The sequence below is a fragment of the Cololabis saira genome, chromosome 13, assembly GCF_033807715.1.
Source record: "Cololabis saira isolate AMF1-May2022 chromosome 13, fColSai1.1, whole genome shotgun sequence".
Lineage (NCBI taxonomy): Eukaryota > Metazoa > Chordata > Actinopteri > Beloniformes > Belonidae > Cololabis > Cololabis saira.
The window spans coordinates 13568678-13585112 of NC_084599.1; the positions used below are offsets into that span (position 1 = coordinate 13568678).

The following is a 16435-nucleotide window of genomic DNA, read 5'->3' on the forward strand; positions in this document are numbered from 1 at the left end:
ACATTTTCACTAAAAGCGATCAGTCTGTCTGCCCTGCAACTGTATGGCTTTGTTTTGATCTTCGGGTCACATCATTTTTTCAAATGAAGTGTGCAGCTGTCACAGAAATGTGTAAAATGATCTTCCTTCAGGTGGCACTGACTTTCCTCTTACATCGTTTCTGGGAAGCAGGAACATTATTTTAAGAATCCAAGTGGCACCAGCACATATGCATATTTATGTGAGACCATGCTGTGTTCTCAATAGAACATTTTGAAAATCTACTTTACTGGAAACACATTTCTCATGAAACAGCAGCTATTGATTAGCTTAACATATAAAGCACCGCACTATTTAACACGTTGAATATTTCTCTCTTGAGTTGACAAGGTCAAAAACAGGGATATAAATTAATTCCTACTGGACTTGCATTTAATTAAACAACAAAGGCAACTCCAGATAAGGGATATTGCTGTGTTGATGATGTAAATGTGTAACAACTATACTTTAAGTCTTTATATAATATGTTAAAAGAAACAAATAATTTGAAATGCTTATTAATTTTTGTTCTTTTTGTTTGCTCTTTTTTTCCCATTTTCACACTGTATTTATCAGACAAGATATATTAAAATATAATGTGTTCCTTCCCGGGCTACTTAAGTACCCATTAGGTAAGATTTGTTTTTCTTTTAGACAACGGCTTAGCTAATCAAAGGTCATTGGCTGACTGGTTGAGTTTCCAATTACTAAATGAGCTAATGTGTAATAAAAGTTATTAGTTTTAGTGTTATTCCTCGTATCACTGGCCAGCATATTTAATATGCTCATAAAATTTCACTAAAAGAGAGTAAAGTTAACAATTATTTTTAATTGTAAATAGTGCAACATTTGGACCTTGGCTGCTACACACTAGAAAATTCCAGATGAACATATAATTAGCAAAGTTAAGGTTACAAAGATCTCATGATTGTTGTCCTGTAGTAAATGTGACGAGTTACAGCCAAGCTTTCCACTTCGGTCTCAGTAAAATCCACTGAACTGATCGCAATCGTTCAAGTGCCCTCATCAATAAGGGAACAACTTCATACGTTTTTTAACTGCATACGTTGCTTAACTGCATAAGTTGCTTAGTAAAGACAAAAACTAAGAAATATGCTGTATCAAATCTTCCTGACTGTGTCAAAACTCAACGTTTCCTGTGTAATTCTGGCCCGGCCCAAACTGCAAAATCAAAAGTGCTATTACTGTAAGTGTCAGGAATGTTGTTGAGTGGGTGGTTTGGGTGACGACCAAAATGCTGGCCCACAGGTGGAAGCAGGATGACCTGAAAATAAAACTCAAACAAATAAGAAAGTATATGAAATCCTAACTGTGCTGCTCCAAAAAGAAGAAAAATAATAATCTGATGACAATAACAGACGTAAGAAAGAGACACGAGGAAGAAAACAAGGAGCTGACATGGGGAAAAAAAATTCAGGAGTCAAATACTGAAGGAGCAAATCAATAATTGATTATCTGTAGGGAAACACAAGTGTGAAAGACAGATTGGAAGCAAACTAAACAGAGAGCACAAGGGAGAATCTGCCTCACAATCAAACAGGAAATAAAAAAAAAACAAATTAAATACAAAAGGGGGGTAAAGGAGCAAAGGAGCGAGACAATCAAGACTAAAAGTTTTAATTCGTAATTTAATTACTCTATATTACCCATTCATAAACTCAATGTTTTTCACTCATGTTTATTTGTGCACAAGTTTATCAACAATAAGCAACATCTTCCGGACACCTTTCATAATTTCTTTAGTTTTTCATCTGACTTGCATCCATACTCAACTAGACACAGTGTCAATCTACATTTACCCTTCTGTCGAACATCTTCTCATCAGTTTAATATTTCATTTAGAGGTCCTAAACTCTGGAGCAATTTAGATATGTCTCTGAGGTCCACATTGTCATTTATATCCTTCAAAAAATTGCTGAAAAAAAATCTCATGTCCTAATTTTTCAATGTATTCTCTATTATGTATCTTTGTTTTCTTTTCATGTTTATAATTAGAGTTTTCCTATGTTTGTACATTTAATTTTCTGTTTACAGTAGATGACGGGAGTGGAACTCTGTACAAGCCCTCTGGGCTTCGTTCCCTCCTTGCACTATTTTTTTTTTTTAATTGTGCTAAATAAATAAATACAATACAAATACAAATTAAACATAACATCAAAACTCATGAACCATTTCAGTAACTTGGAGAGCTGAGAAAACTATGTTTGAAAAGGGGACTGGTAATTAGCTCTCATAACCAGCTCTCAAAACATGTTGTGAGTCTTGTTTTTCTCTTTTTCTCTTTTTTATTTAATTTTATTGTTTCCTGTCCAGCAAACTCGTTTAATGAATTACCCCATTCTCCCTGTCTGTCTAGCTGTTAGTGACTGCAGGCTTTCATTGACATAAGTTGTGATGTCTCAGGTGTGTGTCGGTATCCTCTGGGGATGTCAGGAGGGCAGATCCAGGACGAGGACATCTCTGCTTCCAGCCAGTGGTCTGAGTCCACCGCTGCTCGATACGGCAGGTACTGTATGTCACACACGCAGACCAACTCTCAAATATTAAATACCATTTCATTGCTTAATAATGAGCGTGGGTGTCTTTGTACCTGTTTACTTGCAGAAAACTACAATCTGGGGTATCGGACCTTTTTGAAGCCATATGGTTGAATTAGCGTGTGTCTTTAAGTGCATGTGTGCTGTAAAACTTGGGTGGCCCTTACTGAGTGTCAGGATAATGACTTGAGACAACTATCGACCAGCTCGCCCTCTCCCTTGTCAGACTGCTGCCCAAAATTAACACTTTAACAAGAATTTACGATGCCGCTTTTCACCAAGCTGTGTTTATAAAAGACTTAAAATCCTCAAATCCACCACAGCACTCACTTTTACTTTTACTTTCCTCTCACCCTTTTCTCTTTTTTTTTTACTGGATATTAAATATGAAAACGATAACATGTTTTTTCCTCAATCCCTCATTCCTGATATGATTCTTTTCCTCCAGGTTGCACTTTGAGGAGGGCGATGGTGCGTGGTGCCCGGAGATAACAGTTGAGCCAGACAACCTGAAGGAGTTCCTCCAAATTGACCTGCGCTCACTGCACTTTATCACTCTCGTGGGCACCCAGGGGCGTCATGCTGGAGGCATTGGGAATGAGTTTGCTCAGATGTACAAGATAAAGTACAGTCGTGACGGTAGCCGCTGGATCTCGTGGAGGAACAGGCAGGGAAAACAGGTGGGCTAATTCAAACTGTGAGTCGGTGCGACACTGATGTGAGTTTTTCAGCCTTTGATGTCAAAATACAATCTAAAATACAATCTACTTTGACCTTCACAATCAACCCCCTGACCAAAATCTGTCTTTATGGCCAGTCTTTGCAATAGGGCTGTGCGATTAATCGATTTTAAATCTAAATCGGATTTATTAATCACAATCGATGTTAAAAAAAGGAAAATCGGAAAATCGATTTTCCTTTTTTGCAGCGGGCTGCATTACAGACAGAGCTCGTCTAGTCATCTTTGTTTGGTCAAGAAAATTGTAAATGTCACTTTACTAAACTCAAGGAGGATTTACAGTATCTTTCAATTGCACTTCATTCCCAAAAGGGAAATTTGTTTGCTATTTTTCTTTAAAGATAAAATATTTGAAACAATTTATTCCATTGTCTTTTGTAGTTTTACCAAAAAAATCGAAATTGAAATCGAAAATCGGGTTTTCAGAGAAAAAAATCGGGATTTTATTTTTGTCCAAAATCGCCCAGCCCTACTTTGCAATAACCTTATGTGACCTTGGGTAGATAACCCATAAAGACCGGATTTTTTACCTCTGAGGAGGCTATGACATTGTCATTATACTGTTTCCCACGGCACAGGCAGTGTGTTCATCTTTGCTTTACTTGTAGGTGATTGAGGCCAACAGAAATGCCTATGACATCGTACTCAAGGACCTGGAGCCGCCCATCATTGCTCGCTTTGTTCGCTTCATGCCCGTCACTGACCACTCCATGAATGTCTGTATGAGAGTGGAGCTTTACGGCTGCGAGTGGCTGGGTAAGTTTTACTTCAGGGAGAAGGAAAAAAAAACAGTTGGGAGGAAACGCAAGCAAAGAAGTATCGTAAATTAACCTTTGGTCCTCCCCCTGGAGCTCATAAAGATGGAGAGGATCAGCAGATCCTCAGTTAACTTTACAGAAAAAAGGCGCTGCCTAAACAAGTTCTGGTTGTTTAATAAGCATGTTTCAAATGATTGGGAAAGTGTTTTATATTCCCTTTTTCCTCCACATGTATCTCTGTTGTTAATTTGTTTTTAGATCAATGTGGAGAAAGATTGATAGCTGATGTTATGGTTAGACTTTTTTTTTTCTTTTTCATTGCTCTCGTGCCCTCAAACTTCAGCCGAGTCCTGCTTAGAATAACCTTTCAAAGTGGGACAACTGACACGACACATTGTCAGGCCGTCCCCCCGAAGGACCTTGTGTTTTTCATGCAAGGGGAAAAAATAAAGCTGTGCGTATAAAAAGGCTCCAGTCTCAGCTACCATGGAATATGATGGGAGAATGATTTCTGGAAAATATGGTGTGGCAGAAAGATTTGTCAGGCCCACTCCAGGGGTTGGCAGCATGGCGGTGTGGTGGTTAGCGCTGAGGCATTAGAGCGTAAAGGTACCTGGTTCAAATCTCGGCTGGAAGAGGACATTGAAGAAAAGTAAACAAGAGAAATGTAGCATTTTTAAGGTTGCCATAGCTCTTTCTGAAAGTTTATTTCATTTTAATCCTATTTCTCTGCAACGGCTCCAAATTCTTTGACAAATGAAACCCTAAAAGCAGCAGACAGCTTGTCATACAGTGACCGGGAACACACGGGGTCCTTGTTTGAAATGTTTTTCCCCTTTATGACCTCTAACGTGGACATTCTTTGTCTGTTTGTCCTGGTGCTTAGGAAAGTAATCCAATATCACTCATACTTTTTTTTTCCCAAATTGGAAATTTCTAGGGCAGCGTGGTGGTTTGGTGGTTAGGGCTGTTGCCTCACAGCGAGAGGGGTCTTCGTTCAGATCTCGGGTGGGGCCTTTCTGTGTGGAGTGTGTATATCCTCCTCGTGCTTGTGTGGGTTTTCTCCGGGTTCTCCGGCTTTCTCCCACAGTCCAAAAACATGTATTGATATACAGGCTAACTGATGGTTCTACAGTACATTTCCCATGTGAGTGGTTGTTTGTCTGTATGTGGTCCTGCTGGTGACTTGTCCAGGCTTTACCCCTGCCTTTTGCCCAAAGAGACCTGGGTTAGGCTCTGGCAAATTCCCATGACCCCAACTAGGAATATGAGAGTATAGATGAGAGATGCATGGAAATTTCCATCCATCACAATTGCAAGTTAACATATGAATGAATGAATGAAGTTTTTTTCAGTCATTGCAACACAAAACAACACCAAAAAAACATTGTACACAGCATTAACTTTTCATACAAAACCAAAAAAATGTGTTGAACAATAACTGAAAAGGCATAGGCAGAAGCAAACTGCTTATAAAAGCCTATCCTATAGTACCAACTTTCTATTTTTGGCTACCAATCTCCAGAAAACCAAAAAGAGAATAGAAAAGCAAAGAAACAATAAAAGGCAAAGAAACAATAGAAAAGCAAAGAAACATTAACAGATGGTCAATTGCACTTATAAGCTTCAAAAATAGCTTAACAAACCATTTTCTTAAATACAACAAAAGAATGACATGTTTTTAAATTTATGTTGGCATCATTCCAGAATTTAACTCCAACGATGGAGACACATCTCCTTTTCATACCTTTTTTAGCCATTTGTACTGTGAAATTACAGACACCTCTAAGATTGTAACGAGTCTCCTGAATTGAAAAGAACCTCTGTATTGGGTCAGGGAGCATTTTTGATTTTGCTTTAAACATAATTTGCATGATTTTAAAATAAAACAAATCATAAAATTTAATAACATAAGAATTTAGAAAAAGTGGATCTGTGTGAGCGTAGTAATCAGCCTTATTGATGATACGTATGATCAACATATTGTTGACTATGACAACCTTAAACTCTACAGCTTCAACAACGTAGTCTGTTAAACAGGGATATTCTCTAACAGACTTAGAAGAAGTCCTTGGAAGCGTAAAGACCAACAGATGTTAAAAGTGAAACCTATGCTTTTCTTCACAGATGGTCTTGTTTCGTACAACGCTCCAGTGGGAGAACAGATGAAATTGTCTGATCAACCTGTTTATCTCAATGATTCTGTCTACGATGGGGCGATTATCCACAGGTATGTGAGTGTTTTGTGAGTCCCTCCTTTCCACCTTCTTCTCTCACTGTCGTTGTCTTACATAATCAGGGCTTTTCCTACTCACCAAGCTGTTTCCTGGTCACTATGGTGAAAGCAGAGAAAACAAACTGTGTTGGGCAATGGCTCATGGGAATGACTGAGTCTACCATTTTTACAAAGTTTCAAAACCGGAATGAATCAATCACACTGTTTTGGTGATAGTTGGGTTTGGGCTGTAGCACGGTGAATAATGTCCTCCATGACACAGAACTTTTTTTTTTTTTTTTCGGTCATGGAAAAAGTGGTGGGGGAAAAGAAAATGGCCTGTATTTTAATATCTCAGCCAGAAGTTAAACTGAGGAATTTGTGCAGTAATGCTTCCACCTAGTGTGTGAAGGCGGCACAACTCAGCTGAGACTGTGTTTCTGCTCCAATATGCAAATTGGGAAACATGGACTCAAAACACTAAGAAAATAGGTTACCAAAGACATTTTTTTTTCCAAGTTTTGATTCAAAGTAATGCAAATATGATTTTTAGACTAAATGAGTTCATCAGTAAAATACATTTCTGTTATACTCCACAAACATTTAAACATAACCCGAGGCAGGCCTAAAGATACAAACAGTGGTTGTGACTTGTGTCGAGGAAAACCAAAATTTTATTGTAGCAAGGGACATTTGGCACTTTTGAAATGATATGTATGTTACATTCGCTGTTAGTTTTTAAATATCCCAGGATGTAGTGTTTGAAGAACTGATAGCAAAGTAACTGTTGAAAACATTTCTTGTGTTTTCTTTTGGAAGACTGCTTGAATGTATGAAGGAAAAGCGCAGCAAACCAGTGATTTACTGTTACGTTTCATCATTTTCAAGCATCCCACCTTATTTTCCGAGAAACAAAATTAAATAACAAATAACAAAAACATATAAAATGACTTTGTCTTCTTCATCTGCCTTTAATTTCTCTACAGTGATGTCACCATGAAGTGTATGTGACTGTGCATTTTCAGTAGATACATTTTAAATCTCAAATATAATTTTTTGTATTAATATTTATATGTTTGCTCTTTTTATGTATTGTTGATATTTTTGTAATAATGTGCTTGTTAACTGGAATGCTGCCACCTAGTGTCTGAAGGCGGAACAACTCAGACTGTGTTTCTGCCTCTCAGCATGACGGAGGGCTTGGGCCAGCTGACGGACGGAGTGTGTGGTCAGGACGAATTTACAAAAAGTCACGTCTACGATGCCTGGTCGGGGTACGACTATGTCGGCTGGAACAATGAGAGCTTCCCCGACGGATTTGTTGAAATAATGTTTGAGTTTGACCGTACAAGAAACTTTACTTCCATGAAGGTGAGATGAGAAAAATAAACATAAAAAAACCCCACGATCAATACCTTTCACCAGTGCTTAGTGCTGTCTGTCATTGATATTGAAACTGTCTGAATCTCCACAGGTCCACTGCAACAACTTGTACTCCCGGCACGTCAAGGCCTTCCGACAAGTAGTTTGTTTCTTTCGCTCAGACTCGGACTGGGAGGCTGCTCCTCTCACCTTCAGCCCGGTGATGGATGAGAAGAATCCAAGCGCCCGCTTTGTCACTGTCAATCTGGCCAATCACATGGCAAACGCCATAACTTGTCAATTCTACTTTGGTGATGCGTGGATGCTGTTCAGTGAGATCACTTTCCAGTCAGGTACACAATAACAATCTGTGAACCCATCACGTGTTAGATGTTGTTATATCCAGTACTGGAGTTGAGGGGGGATGGCATCCCCCCCTGAAACAAAAACGGTCAAAATCATCCCCCCTGTAAAACTGCCATCCCCCCTTTCCATCCCTTATGTCATTTCATCAATGAATGTGGTTTTACTGCTATTTCAACATTTAGAGTCATCACCAGAAAAATAACTTATTTGACCATTTTCACCTGTTTCAAGTAAATTTTCACTTGAAATAAGTAGGAAAATCTGCCAGTGGGACAAGATTTATCTTCTTATTACAAGCAAAAAAATCTTGTTCCACTGGCAGATTTTTCTACTTATTTCAAGTGAAAATCTACTTGAAACAGGTGAAAATTGTTGTTTTTTCTAGCGATGAGTCTTGTTTTAAGTGTAATGAGATTTTTTTTTAACTAGAAATAAGACAAATATTCTTGTTAAGATTTTGAGTTTTTGCAGTGATCCATTTTACTTATCCTACCAGAAGCATATTGATAAGTTCAGAAAACTGTTTTTTATTGTTGTGTTTTGATGTATTTGATGTAAGCCCAGTGGATATTTAAAGCTTACAGAAGGCTGCATTTAACTGCTGCTATGTCATTCCTGCAGTATTTCTGCAGGTGTTTTGGTCAGTTCTATTATTTGTAATATATTATATTATTCGTAATCAGCACAAATTATCTGTCCCCATATGATAAAATCCACCATCCCCCCTGATTTATTTTTACAACTCGAGTACTGGTTATATCCATGATTATACTGAGGTCAGTTCTTGTCATGTGCCATTTTAGATACAGCCATGTACAACACAACACTGGCTCCACCCAAGACAAGATCTCCACCCAATATACAACAAGGCAAGAGACACAGCACTCACACACACTCACACACACACACTCATACACACACATACATACTGCACAAACAATACACACATTCAGCATAATTCTCACTGACACGCCTGAATCATACCCAACAGCTCTGTGTGGGTTTTAAACAATCATTACTAGGACACAAACATTCAAACCAACACAGGATAAATAAGATAAGATGGGGGGAGGTCATGTTTTACTTACACATCAAATACTCTAATGTAATCACTGTTTATTAGACCAAGCTTTTCAACATCTTTAAAAGCTGCATCTGTTTTGTCACTCTCTAGAAGAAGACCCCACCCATAAAATAGATGACAGCAACACCCGGATTCTGATTGGCTGCTTGGTGGCCATCATCTTCATCCTTGTGGCAATTATTGTAATTATCTTGTGGAGGCAGGTGTGGCAGAAGATGTTGGAGAAGGTGAGCTTGCTGCTTCTTTATTCTTTTCAAAATACCTGAAGAAAACCACAGATGAGAAGATCTTATGTTATCTTCTACATATCTGCTGATGTTTTCTTCTGGGAGGTGGTCAGATCTGTTCCTTCAACCATCCTCCTCCCACATCCTTTATTCTAGGCCTCTCGCCGGATGCTGGATGATGAACTAACTGCTAGTTTGTCAATACAGAGTGAGCCATTCAGCTACAATCCCAACCCGTCGGGTGAAAGCAGTGAACCAGAGTCTAATTCCGCCTATGAGCACATCTTCCCTCTTGGTCCAGACTACCAGGAGCCATCACGCCTCATATGTAAGCCGTTAAGAGTTTGCAAAGAGCTCAGAGCAGCTCTGTTTAAAGTGATAGTCCCAGAACAACGATTTCACCATGCTATGAGTCTAGTTTCAGTGTCTTGTCTTGTGTTCAAGCTTCAAGCGGCACAGCCACCTCTAAGTCCACCGCTACCACTGTAATCCAAGACGGTGTCCCTCACTATGCAGAAGCAGACATTGTCAACTTGCAGGGCGTAACTGGAAGCAACACATATGCCATCCCGGCAGTGACTATGGACCTCCTGTCAGGGAAGGATGTTGCGGTGGAGGAGTTCCCACGACAACTGCTCACATTCAAAGAGAAGCTGGGAGAGGGCCAGTTTGGAGAGGTGTGTGCCCTTCGTCTGCCTGCTGAAGTTACAACTGTAAAAAAATAAAATCACAATCCAAGCTTAGGCTCTTTTTTCCCTCTCTCCTCATCTCTGCTTTAGGTCCACCTGTGTGAAGCAGAGGGAATGCAGGAGTTTATGAATGAAGAGTTTTTGTTTGACATCCCCGTGGACCAACCGGTATTAGTGGCCGTAAAGATGCTCCGCTCAGATGCAAATAAGAACGCGAGGTGCCGTACTTTTGTTCCAAGAACTGAAACTTAATCAGAGAAAGTAAACGTGAGGTTCATTGAAATTCTGCACAGGTCTTTTATAACTTGTGTTGTGCTTGTAGGAATGACTTCCTTAAAGAGATAAAGATCATGTCCCGTTTGAAGGACCCCAACATCGTCCGGCTGCTGGGCGTGTGCATCTACAGCAACCCTCTCTGTATGATCACAGAGTACATGGAGAATGGAGATCTCAATCAATTTCTGTCCCGCCACGAACCTGAGGGCCAACTTGCTCTGCTCAGCAATGCTGCTACTGTCAGGTGAGTGGCTATACAAAAAACGTTTCAATTTGGGTTTTTTTTTCCTTCATCTTTTTACTTCCCAGTACTTGACATCTCGCCTGCTTCCCTTTTAGCTTCAGTAATCTGTGCCACATGGCCAGTCAGATAGCCTCAGGGATGAAGTACCTTTCCTCCCTGAATTTTGTCCACCGAGACTTGGCCACACGTAACTGTCTGGTGGGCAAAAAATACACAATAAAGATAGCTGACTTTGGCATGAGCAGGAACTTGTACAGTGGTGACTACTATCGCATCCAGGGAAGAGCGGTGTTGCCTATACGCTGGATGTCGTGGGAGAGCATCCTGCTGGTGAGGATTTCTTCTCAAATTTGAGCTCCGCACGTCCTGTAACATGCTTCCAGCAAGTGCAAAAAAATCGTTCTCTACACCTTTTCTTTTGCAGGGTAAGTTCACCACAGCAAGTGACATGTGGGCCTTTGGAGTCACCCTGTGGGAGATTCTCAACTTCTGCAAGGAGCAACCCTACTCTCAGCTCACTGATGAGCAAGTGATAGAAAACACAGGGGAGTTTTTCAGGGACCAGAAACGACAGGTGAGTGTGAATGCGAGCTATTCTTGAACCAGAAAGCATGGCTGAATCCCAGACTTCATTGCTTGCGCTTCGCCTTGCAGATCTACCTGCCTCAACCTGTGCTGTGCCCAGACTCGCTCTACAAGATCATGCTGAGCTGCTGGAGGAGGAATGCAAAGGAGCGGCCCGCTTTCCAGGAAATTCACAGAGCCTTGTTGGAATTACAGCCTTAAGAAAAGCAGTGTTTAAGACAGTTTTTCCCAGTCTGCTCATCTCTGGATGAAGTGATGCAAGACAAGAGTAGCAGACACAATCCAGGTTTAAGCTATCTTGTTTCAACAGGGAGACAGGGTCGGGGCACCTGTGGGCTCCAATATGCAAATTGGGAAACATGGACTCAAAACACTAAGAAAATAGGTTACTAAAGACATTTTTTTTCCACGTCTTGATTCCAAGTAATGCAAATATGATTTTTAGACTAAATGAGTTCATCAGTAAAATACATTTCTGTTATACTCCACAAACATTTAAACACAACCCGAGGCAGGCCTAAAGATACAAACAGTGGTTGTGACTTGTGTCGAGGAAAACCAAAATTTTATTGTAGCAAGGGACATTTGGCACTTTTGAAATGATATGTGTGTTACATTCGCTGTTAGTTTTTAAATATCCCAGGATGTAGTGTTTGAAGAACTGATAGCAAAGCAACTGTTGAAAACATTTCTTGTTTTATTTTGGAAGACTGCTTGAATGTATGAAGGAAAAGCGCAGCAAACCAGTGATTTACTGTTACGTTTCATCATTTTCAAGCATCCCACCTTATTTTCCGAGAAACAAAATTAAATAACAAATAACAAAAACATATAAAATGACTTTGTCTTCTTCATCTGCCTTTAATTTCTCTACAGTGATGTCACCATGAAGTGTATGTGACTGTGCATTTTCAATAGATAATTTTAAAATCTCAAATATAATTTTTTGTATTAATATTTATATGTTTATATGTGTTTGCTCTTTTTATGTATTGTTGATATTTGTGTAATAATGTGCTTGTTAACTGGAGTGTCGTATTTGATTTAATGCAGAAATTCTTCGTAGTTACATTTAGGATTTATGCTCTTTTAAAAAAAAAATGTCTTGCTGCAAAATGTCTTAAGTTTGAGATCAGATCAACAGAACAATCTTTCTATAAATAATTAGATTTGTGCAGGATGTTTATCAGGAATCCAGGTTATGCTTTGGCCGTGTGCTGTTTTGGGTCAGCAGTATGTGTTTACAGTTGGTATCATTGGAAAGTTGTCAGTGAGTTTTTTGGACGTTTATAGATTTCTTTTTAAGTCACGAATGCAGATGAAATGAAAATGTTTACCATAAATGGTGTGTTTGATTGTAGTTTTGGAATTAGCATGACTAATGCAGATCATTTCAAGGCAGTTCATAATGAAAATGAAAAATGCAACACAGCTTATGACTCATCTGCAGGTTTTAGTAATCAACATTCATTTAGAGCTTTCGTTTATTGATGCATTTCGGATTCTCACTACTTTTAATCAGTTCATATTTTCCATCTGGCATATATCTGTGTTTTCTGACTTTAAAAAAACAACAACAAACAAACAACAAAACACACAGCCCCATCTATCTGTGGGATCAGTAGCGGTTATGCATTTTCAACTTCTTTTGTGGGTAAAATATTTCTATCTGAAAACACCCTTTTCCTGAAATGTTGAGTCCTTTAGGTGTTGTTGCAAATGAGAAATATGTGAAGATCTGCACCTCTGAAAATATAACGGTACCCTTTCAAAGTCTTGATTTGTTTAGTTTCATTTGTTTGTACTCACATGATTGTTTCGGTGGGGAATTTTATATGTTTAAACCTTGATAGAAAAAAATACACCAATAAAATTTAAACAGGGAATTGTTTCGCAGCCTCTCATTCATTTGTAATGAACATTCCTTTTATGTCAGTGGGCGGGGCTTCCAGCCTCAGCTGACCGGTCTCGGCATCTCATTGGCCGGGAGGCTGCCCAAGTAGCCAATCAAAAAACGGGGGCGGGGCTAAAGACGGACAAGCGAAAACTGTCCTTTGAACTGTTTGAACTAGGCTCAAAACGACCTGTGGTCCACTGTACTTTTAGTTGTAAAAGTTACGTTTCTTCTTCCATTGTCACTTCGGTCTTCAACAAGATGAAAAAGGTAGTTTTGGTGACAGGAGCAAATAGGTAATTACTGTCTTTTCTGTCATTGCAGCTTCAGTTCTGGTATCTTGAGTATAAAAGACTTGTATATATTGAGGGACCTTCCTTCTCCAGCCTTAAAGACAACTGGGACATGTTCATTATTTCATTTATTGAACCTCTTGAAATCTTTGATTAGAAAAAAAATCCTTGTATATGATAAAATATATTTAAGACAATTTAATTATGTCAAATTCAGTTCTGTAAATGCAGAAATATAATGTCAGGGTTTCCTTGCAGTGGCATAGGCCTGGCACTGTGCGAGCGTCTCCTTTCCCAGGACTCGGAGGGTCTTCAGCTGTGTCTGGCCTGCAGGAACATGCAGCGGGCTCAGGCTGCCCGCTCTGCGCTCCTCGCCTCTCATCCTGCAGCTCATGTACATCTGCTGCAACTGGACACCAGCAGCGTCTCCTCCGTCATCATTGCTGCACAGGAAATCAAGCTCAGGTGTGAGAGTGGACTTGACGACGCTGACAAATTATGTGTACATTAGAAAGTCACATTATTAAATATCAATGTCGTCTGCAGGTATGATAAACTGGACTACCTCTATCTGAATGCAGGCATCATGCCAAACCCACAGTTTGATGTAAAAGCCTTTTTCAGAGGCCTTGTTTCCAGGTACACTGCTGACTTCAGACTACTCTGACTCTAAAGTTCATTTGCAACTTGGTTTTTATATTTAAAAGCAATCGTGCAGTTGAACATGATGCAGCACATACTGTTTTTTTTTTCTAATCTCAGATTTCTTTAATGTTTTCATTGCAGCAAAATCATCACTATGTTTGCCACCGGTGAGGGGATTCTGACCCAGAAAGATGGTGTGACACCTGATGGCCTGCAGGATGTTTTTGCAACAAATGTCTTTGGTCACTTTCTTCTAGTGAGTTACTAATGCTTTGACTTCTTAATAGTCATTTGTTAAAAAGCCTCCAGTTTTCTGCAGGGAGAATTACTCTTGTCTGCTGTTTGTCCTTGGAAAAATGAAAATAGGTGATACTGGATCTGTCTGTCACCTAGGCAACTATGCTCATTAAAAATTAAAGCCTGCTGTTCTAGCTACAAGGTCTCCAAAGATATTGTTCTGCTCACTCTGCTTTTGCAGGTGAATTTATCTTGGCATTAAGTTGCCATTGAAGAGTAACATTCACAAAGATTCATTGCCACGTCTTTTGAAGAGGTAGCACTGCATTGACACTGCTGTTAAAGTGTCTTAACCCTCCAGTTTAACACATTACTGTGCAACCTTATATGAAAAGAAATTGGCACTATAATGATATTTTACTTTTTTCTTACGCAAAGCTAACATACAGTACTTTTAAATCAAATTATGTAATGTCATGTTACCTAATGATGTGGTCATCTCTCGTGTTATGGCACAGATCAGGGAGCTGGAGCCGGTCCTCTGCCATGCAGACCGGACCTCCCAGCTGGTTTGGACTTCCTCGAGTAACGCCCATCGCTCGGCTTTTAACCTTGAAGACATACAACACCAGAGAGGCAATCAGCCCTACAGCTCTTCCAAATATGCCTCAGACCTGCTCAGCCTGGCTCTAAACACACAATACAATAAGCAGGTAAACTCACAAGTGTTTTGCCTGCTGTGTATGACTCCCACTATACTTAATCATAACTTCATGAGACATTGATGAAAGTGATCATGTTGTGTGTTCATTTTTAGGGTTTGTACTCATCTGTCATTTGTCCTGGTTTCGTGATGACAAATCTTACCTATGGCATCCTGCCCGCCTTTCCAGCCTTCCTCTGGACGCTGCTTATGCCCATCTTTTGGCTTGTGAGTTCAATTCCTTATTGTATGAGGACAAGAATAAAAGGTCTATTTAAAAAATAAAAATGATATCCACATGTTTTTGCCTTTCATGATGACAGATAAGAATGTTCACCAACACTTTCACACTGACACCTTCTAATGGAGCTGAAGCCCTGGTAGGTAAAACAACAAATTCTAATTTCCAAACATTTTTCGGTGCAAATCTTTGTTCTGAATCCTGTTGTTCTTGTCAGGTGTGGCTATTTGGGCAAAAGCCGGAATCATTGGATCCATTTGCTAAGTATCACAGTTTAACATCGGGGCTTGGAAACAACTACGCGCAACCACGCAAGGTGCGGAAAACAAATCCACCAAAAATAACGGTTAAATAGTTAGTCAAATAGTTCTTTTTGTGAGTTTTGTGTCTTATTTTATTCTTCGCAGATGGATATTGATCTGAAGACATCAGACTTGTTATTTGAGAAATTATTGCAACTAGAAAGTGAGATGAGGAGCCAGCTGAAAGAGAAACAAAAGGAAGTCCACCATCCCATCTGAGAACCCACCGGGTGTGAACAGTCTTGATCCGGATCACACAGTACAACATGGAGAGTATTGTAATCCTGTCTCATGTTCCATGGTGACATGTTGAACAGGGCCTACCTGTCAGACCATTAAAAAAAAAAAAAAAGTCACCCCACTGTCTTTTACATATATTGCATTCAGAATGTACAGCAGTTAGACAAGTTACAATAATTATAAGTATTTAACACCTGGTTTGCTGTTTCTCTTTATGTATCAGCGATGTAGTTGCAGAGCAAATAGGAATATGAATTGCTATTGTTTTTTTGGGGGACATGGGCTTACAATAACAATTAAAATGAACAAGCCTATTTCACTTTATCTCAATCCTCTAAATTTGCAAATTAAAAATAATTTTACAAACATTTGTAAATCTACATTGCAAAAACTCAAAATCTTAACAAGAATATTTGTCTTATTTCTAGTTAAAATGTCTCATTTTTAGTAGAAAGAAGAAGAAATATCATCACATTTAAAACAAGACTCGTCACTGAAAAAAAACTACAATTTTCACCTGTTTCAAGTAGATTTTCACTTAAAATAAGTAGAAAAATCTGCCAGTGGAACAAGATTTTTTCCAGATTTTTTCCAGTTTTGCCACTGGCAGATTTTTCTACTTATTTCAAGTGAAAATTTACTTGAAACAGGTGAAAATTGTCAAATAACAAGTTATTTTCTGGTAATTACTCTTGTTTTAAATGTAATTATATTTTTGATTAGACATTTTAATTATAAATAAGACAAATATTTCTGGTA

At 39.1% G+C, this 16435-nt stretch overlaps 2 protein-coding genes across 4 annotated transcripts in view; both read left to right on the forward strand.

Moving 5' to 3' along the window:
* ddr2a (discoidin domain receptor tyrosine kinase 2a) overlaps positions 1-13007 on the forward strand; it is a 37252-nt gene extending 24245 nt beyond the window's left edge. Inside the window, exons 3-18 of one of the 3 annotated variants that reach the window (XM_061737799.1) lie at positions 2443-2545; positions 2644-2659; positions 3025-3256; positions 3924-4071; positions 6201-6303; positions 7476-7659; positions 7763-8003; positions 8820-8885; positions 9191-9327; positions 9484-9655; positions 9772-10004; positions 10107-10234; positions 10339-10536; positions 10632-10866; positions 10961-11110; positions 11191-13007. In XM_061737799.1, coding sequence (XP_061593783.1) covers positions 2443-2545; positions 2644-2659; positions 3025-3256; positions 3924-4071; positions 6201-6303; positions 7476-7659; positions 7763-8003; positions 8820-8885; positions 9191-9327; positions 9484-9655; positions 9772-10004; positions 10107-10234; positions 10339-10536; positions 10632-10866; positions 10961-11110; positions 11191-11322 — 2478 coding nt within the window. In that variant the 3' untranslated portion in view covers positions 11323-13007. The remainder of the gene's footprint in view (positions 1-2442; positions 2546-2643; positions 2660-3024; positions 3257-3923; positions 4072-6200; positions 6304-7475; positions 7660-7762; positions 8004-8819; positions 8886-9190; positions 9328-9483; positions 9656-9771; positions 10005-10106; positions 10235-10338; positions 10537-10631; positions 10867-10960; positions 11111-11190) is intronic. The other 2 variants (XM_061737796.1, XM_061737800.1) reach the window with 2 other exon arrangements.
* A 162-nt stretch (positions 13008-13169) lies between these two features.
* On the forward strand, positions 13170-15792 carry hsd17b7 (hydroxysteroid (17-beta) dehydrogenase 7). Its single transcript, XM_061737822.1, has 9 exons — positions 13170-13311; positions 13567-13773; positions 13855-13947; positions 14095-14209; positions 14709-14903; positions 15008-15121; positions 15217-15273; positions 15352-15450; positions 15542-15792. Exons 1-9 carry the CDS (start codon positions 13277-13279, stop codon positions 15653-15655), a joined length of 1029 nt encoding a protein of 342 aa, XP_061593806.1. The 5' UTR covers positions 13170-13276; the 3' UTR covers positions 15656-15792.
* The last annotated feature ends 643 nt before the right edge of the window (positions 15793-16435 follow it).

Bases quoted from the DNA above. Each gene is read 5' to 3' on its own strand.
- hsd17b7 (XM_061737822.1), top strand. From the start codon at position 13,277: ATGAAAAAGGTAGTTTTGGTGACAGGAGCAAATAG. The intron at 13,774-13,854 runs GTGTGAGAGTGG...TGTCGTCTGCAG, and splicing joins GCACAGGAAATCAAGCTCAG to GTATGATAAACTGGACTACC. The intron at 15,122-15,216 runs GTGAGTTCAATT...TCATGATGACAG, and splicing joins TTATGCCCATCTTTTGGCTT to ATAAGAATGTTCACCAACAC.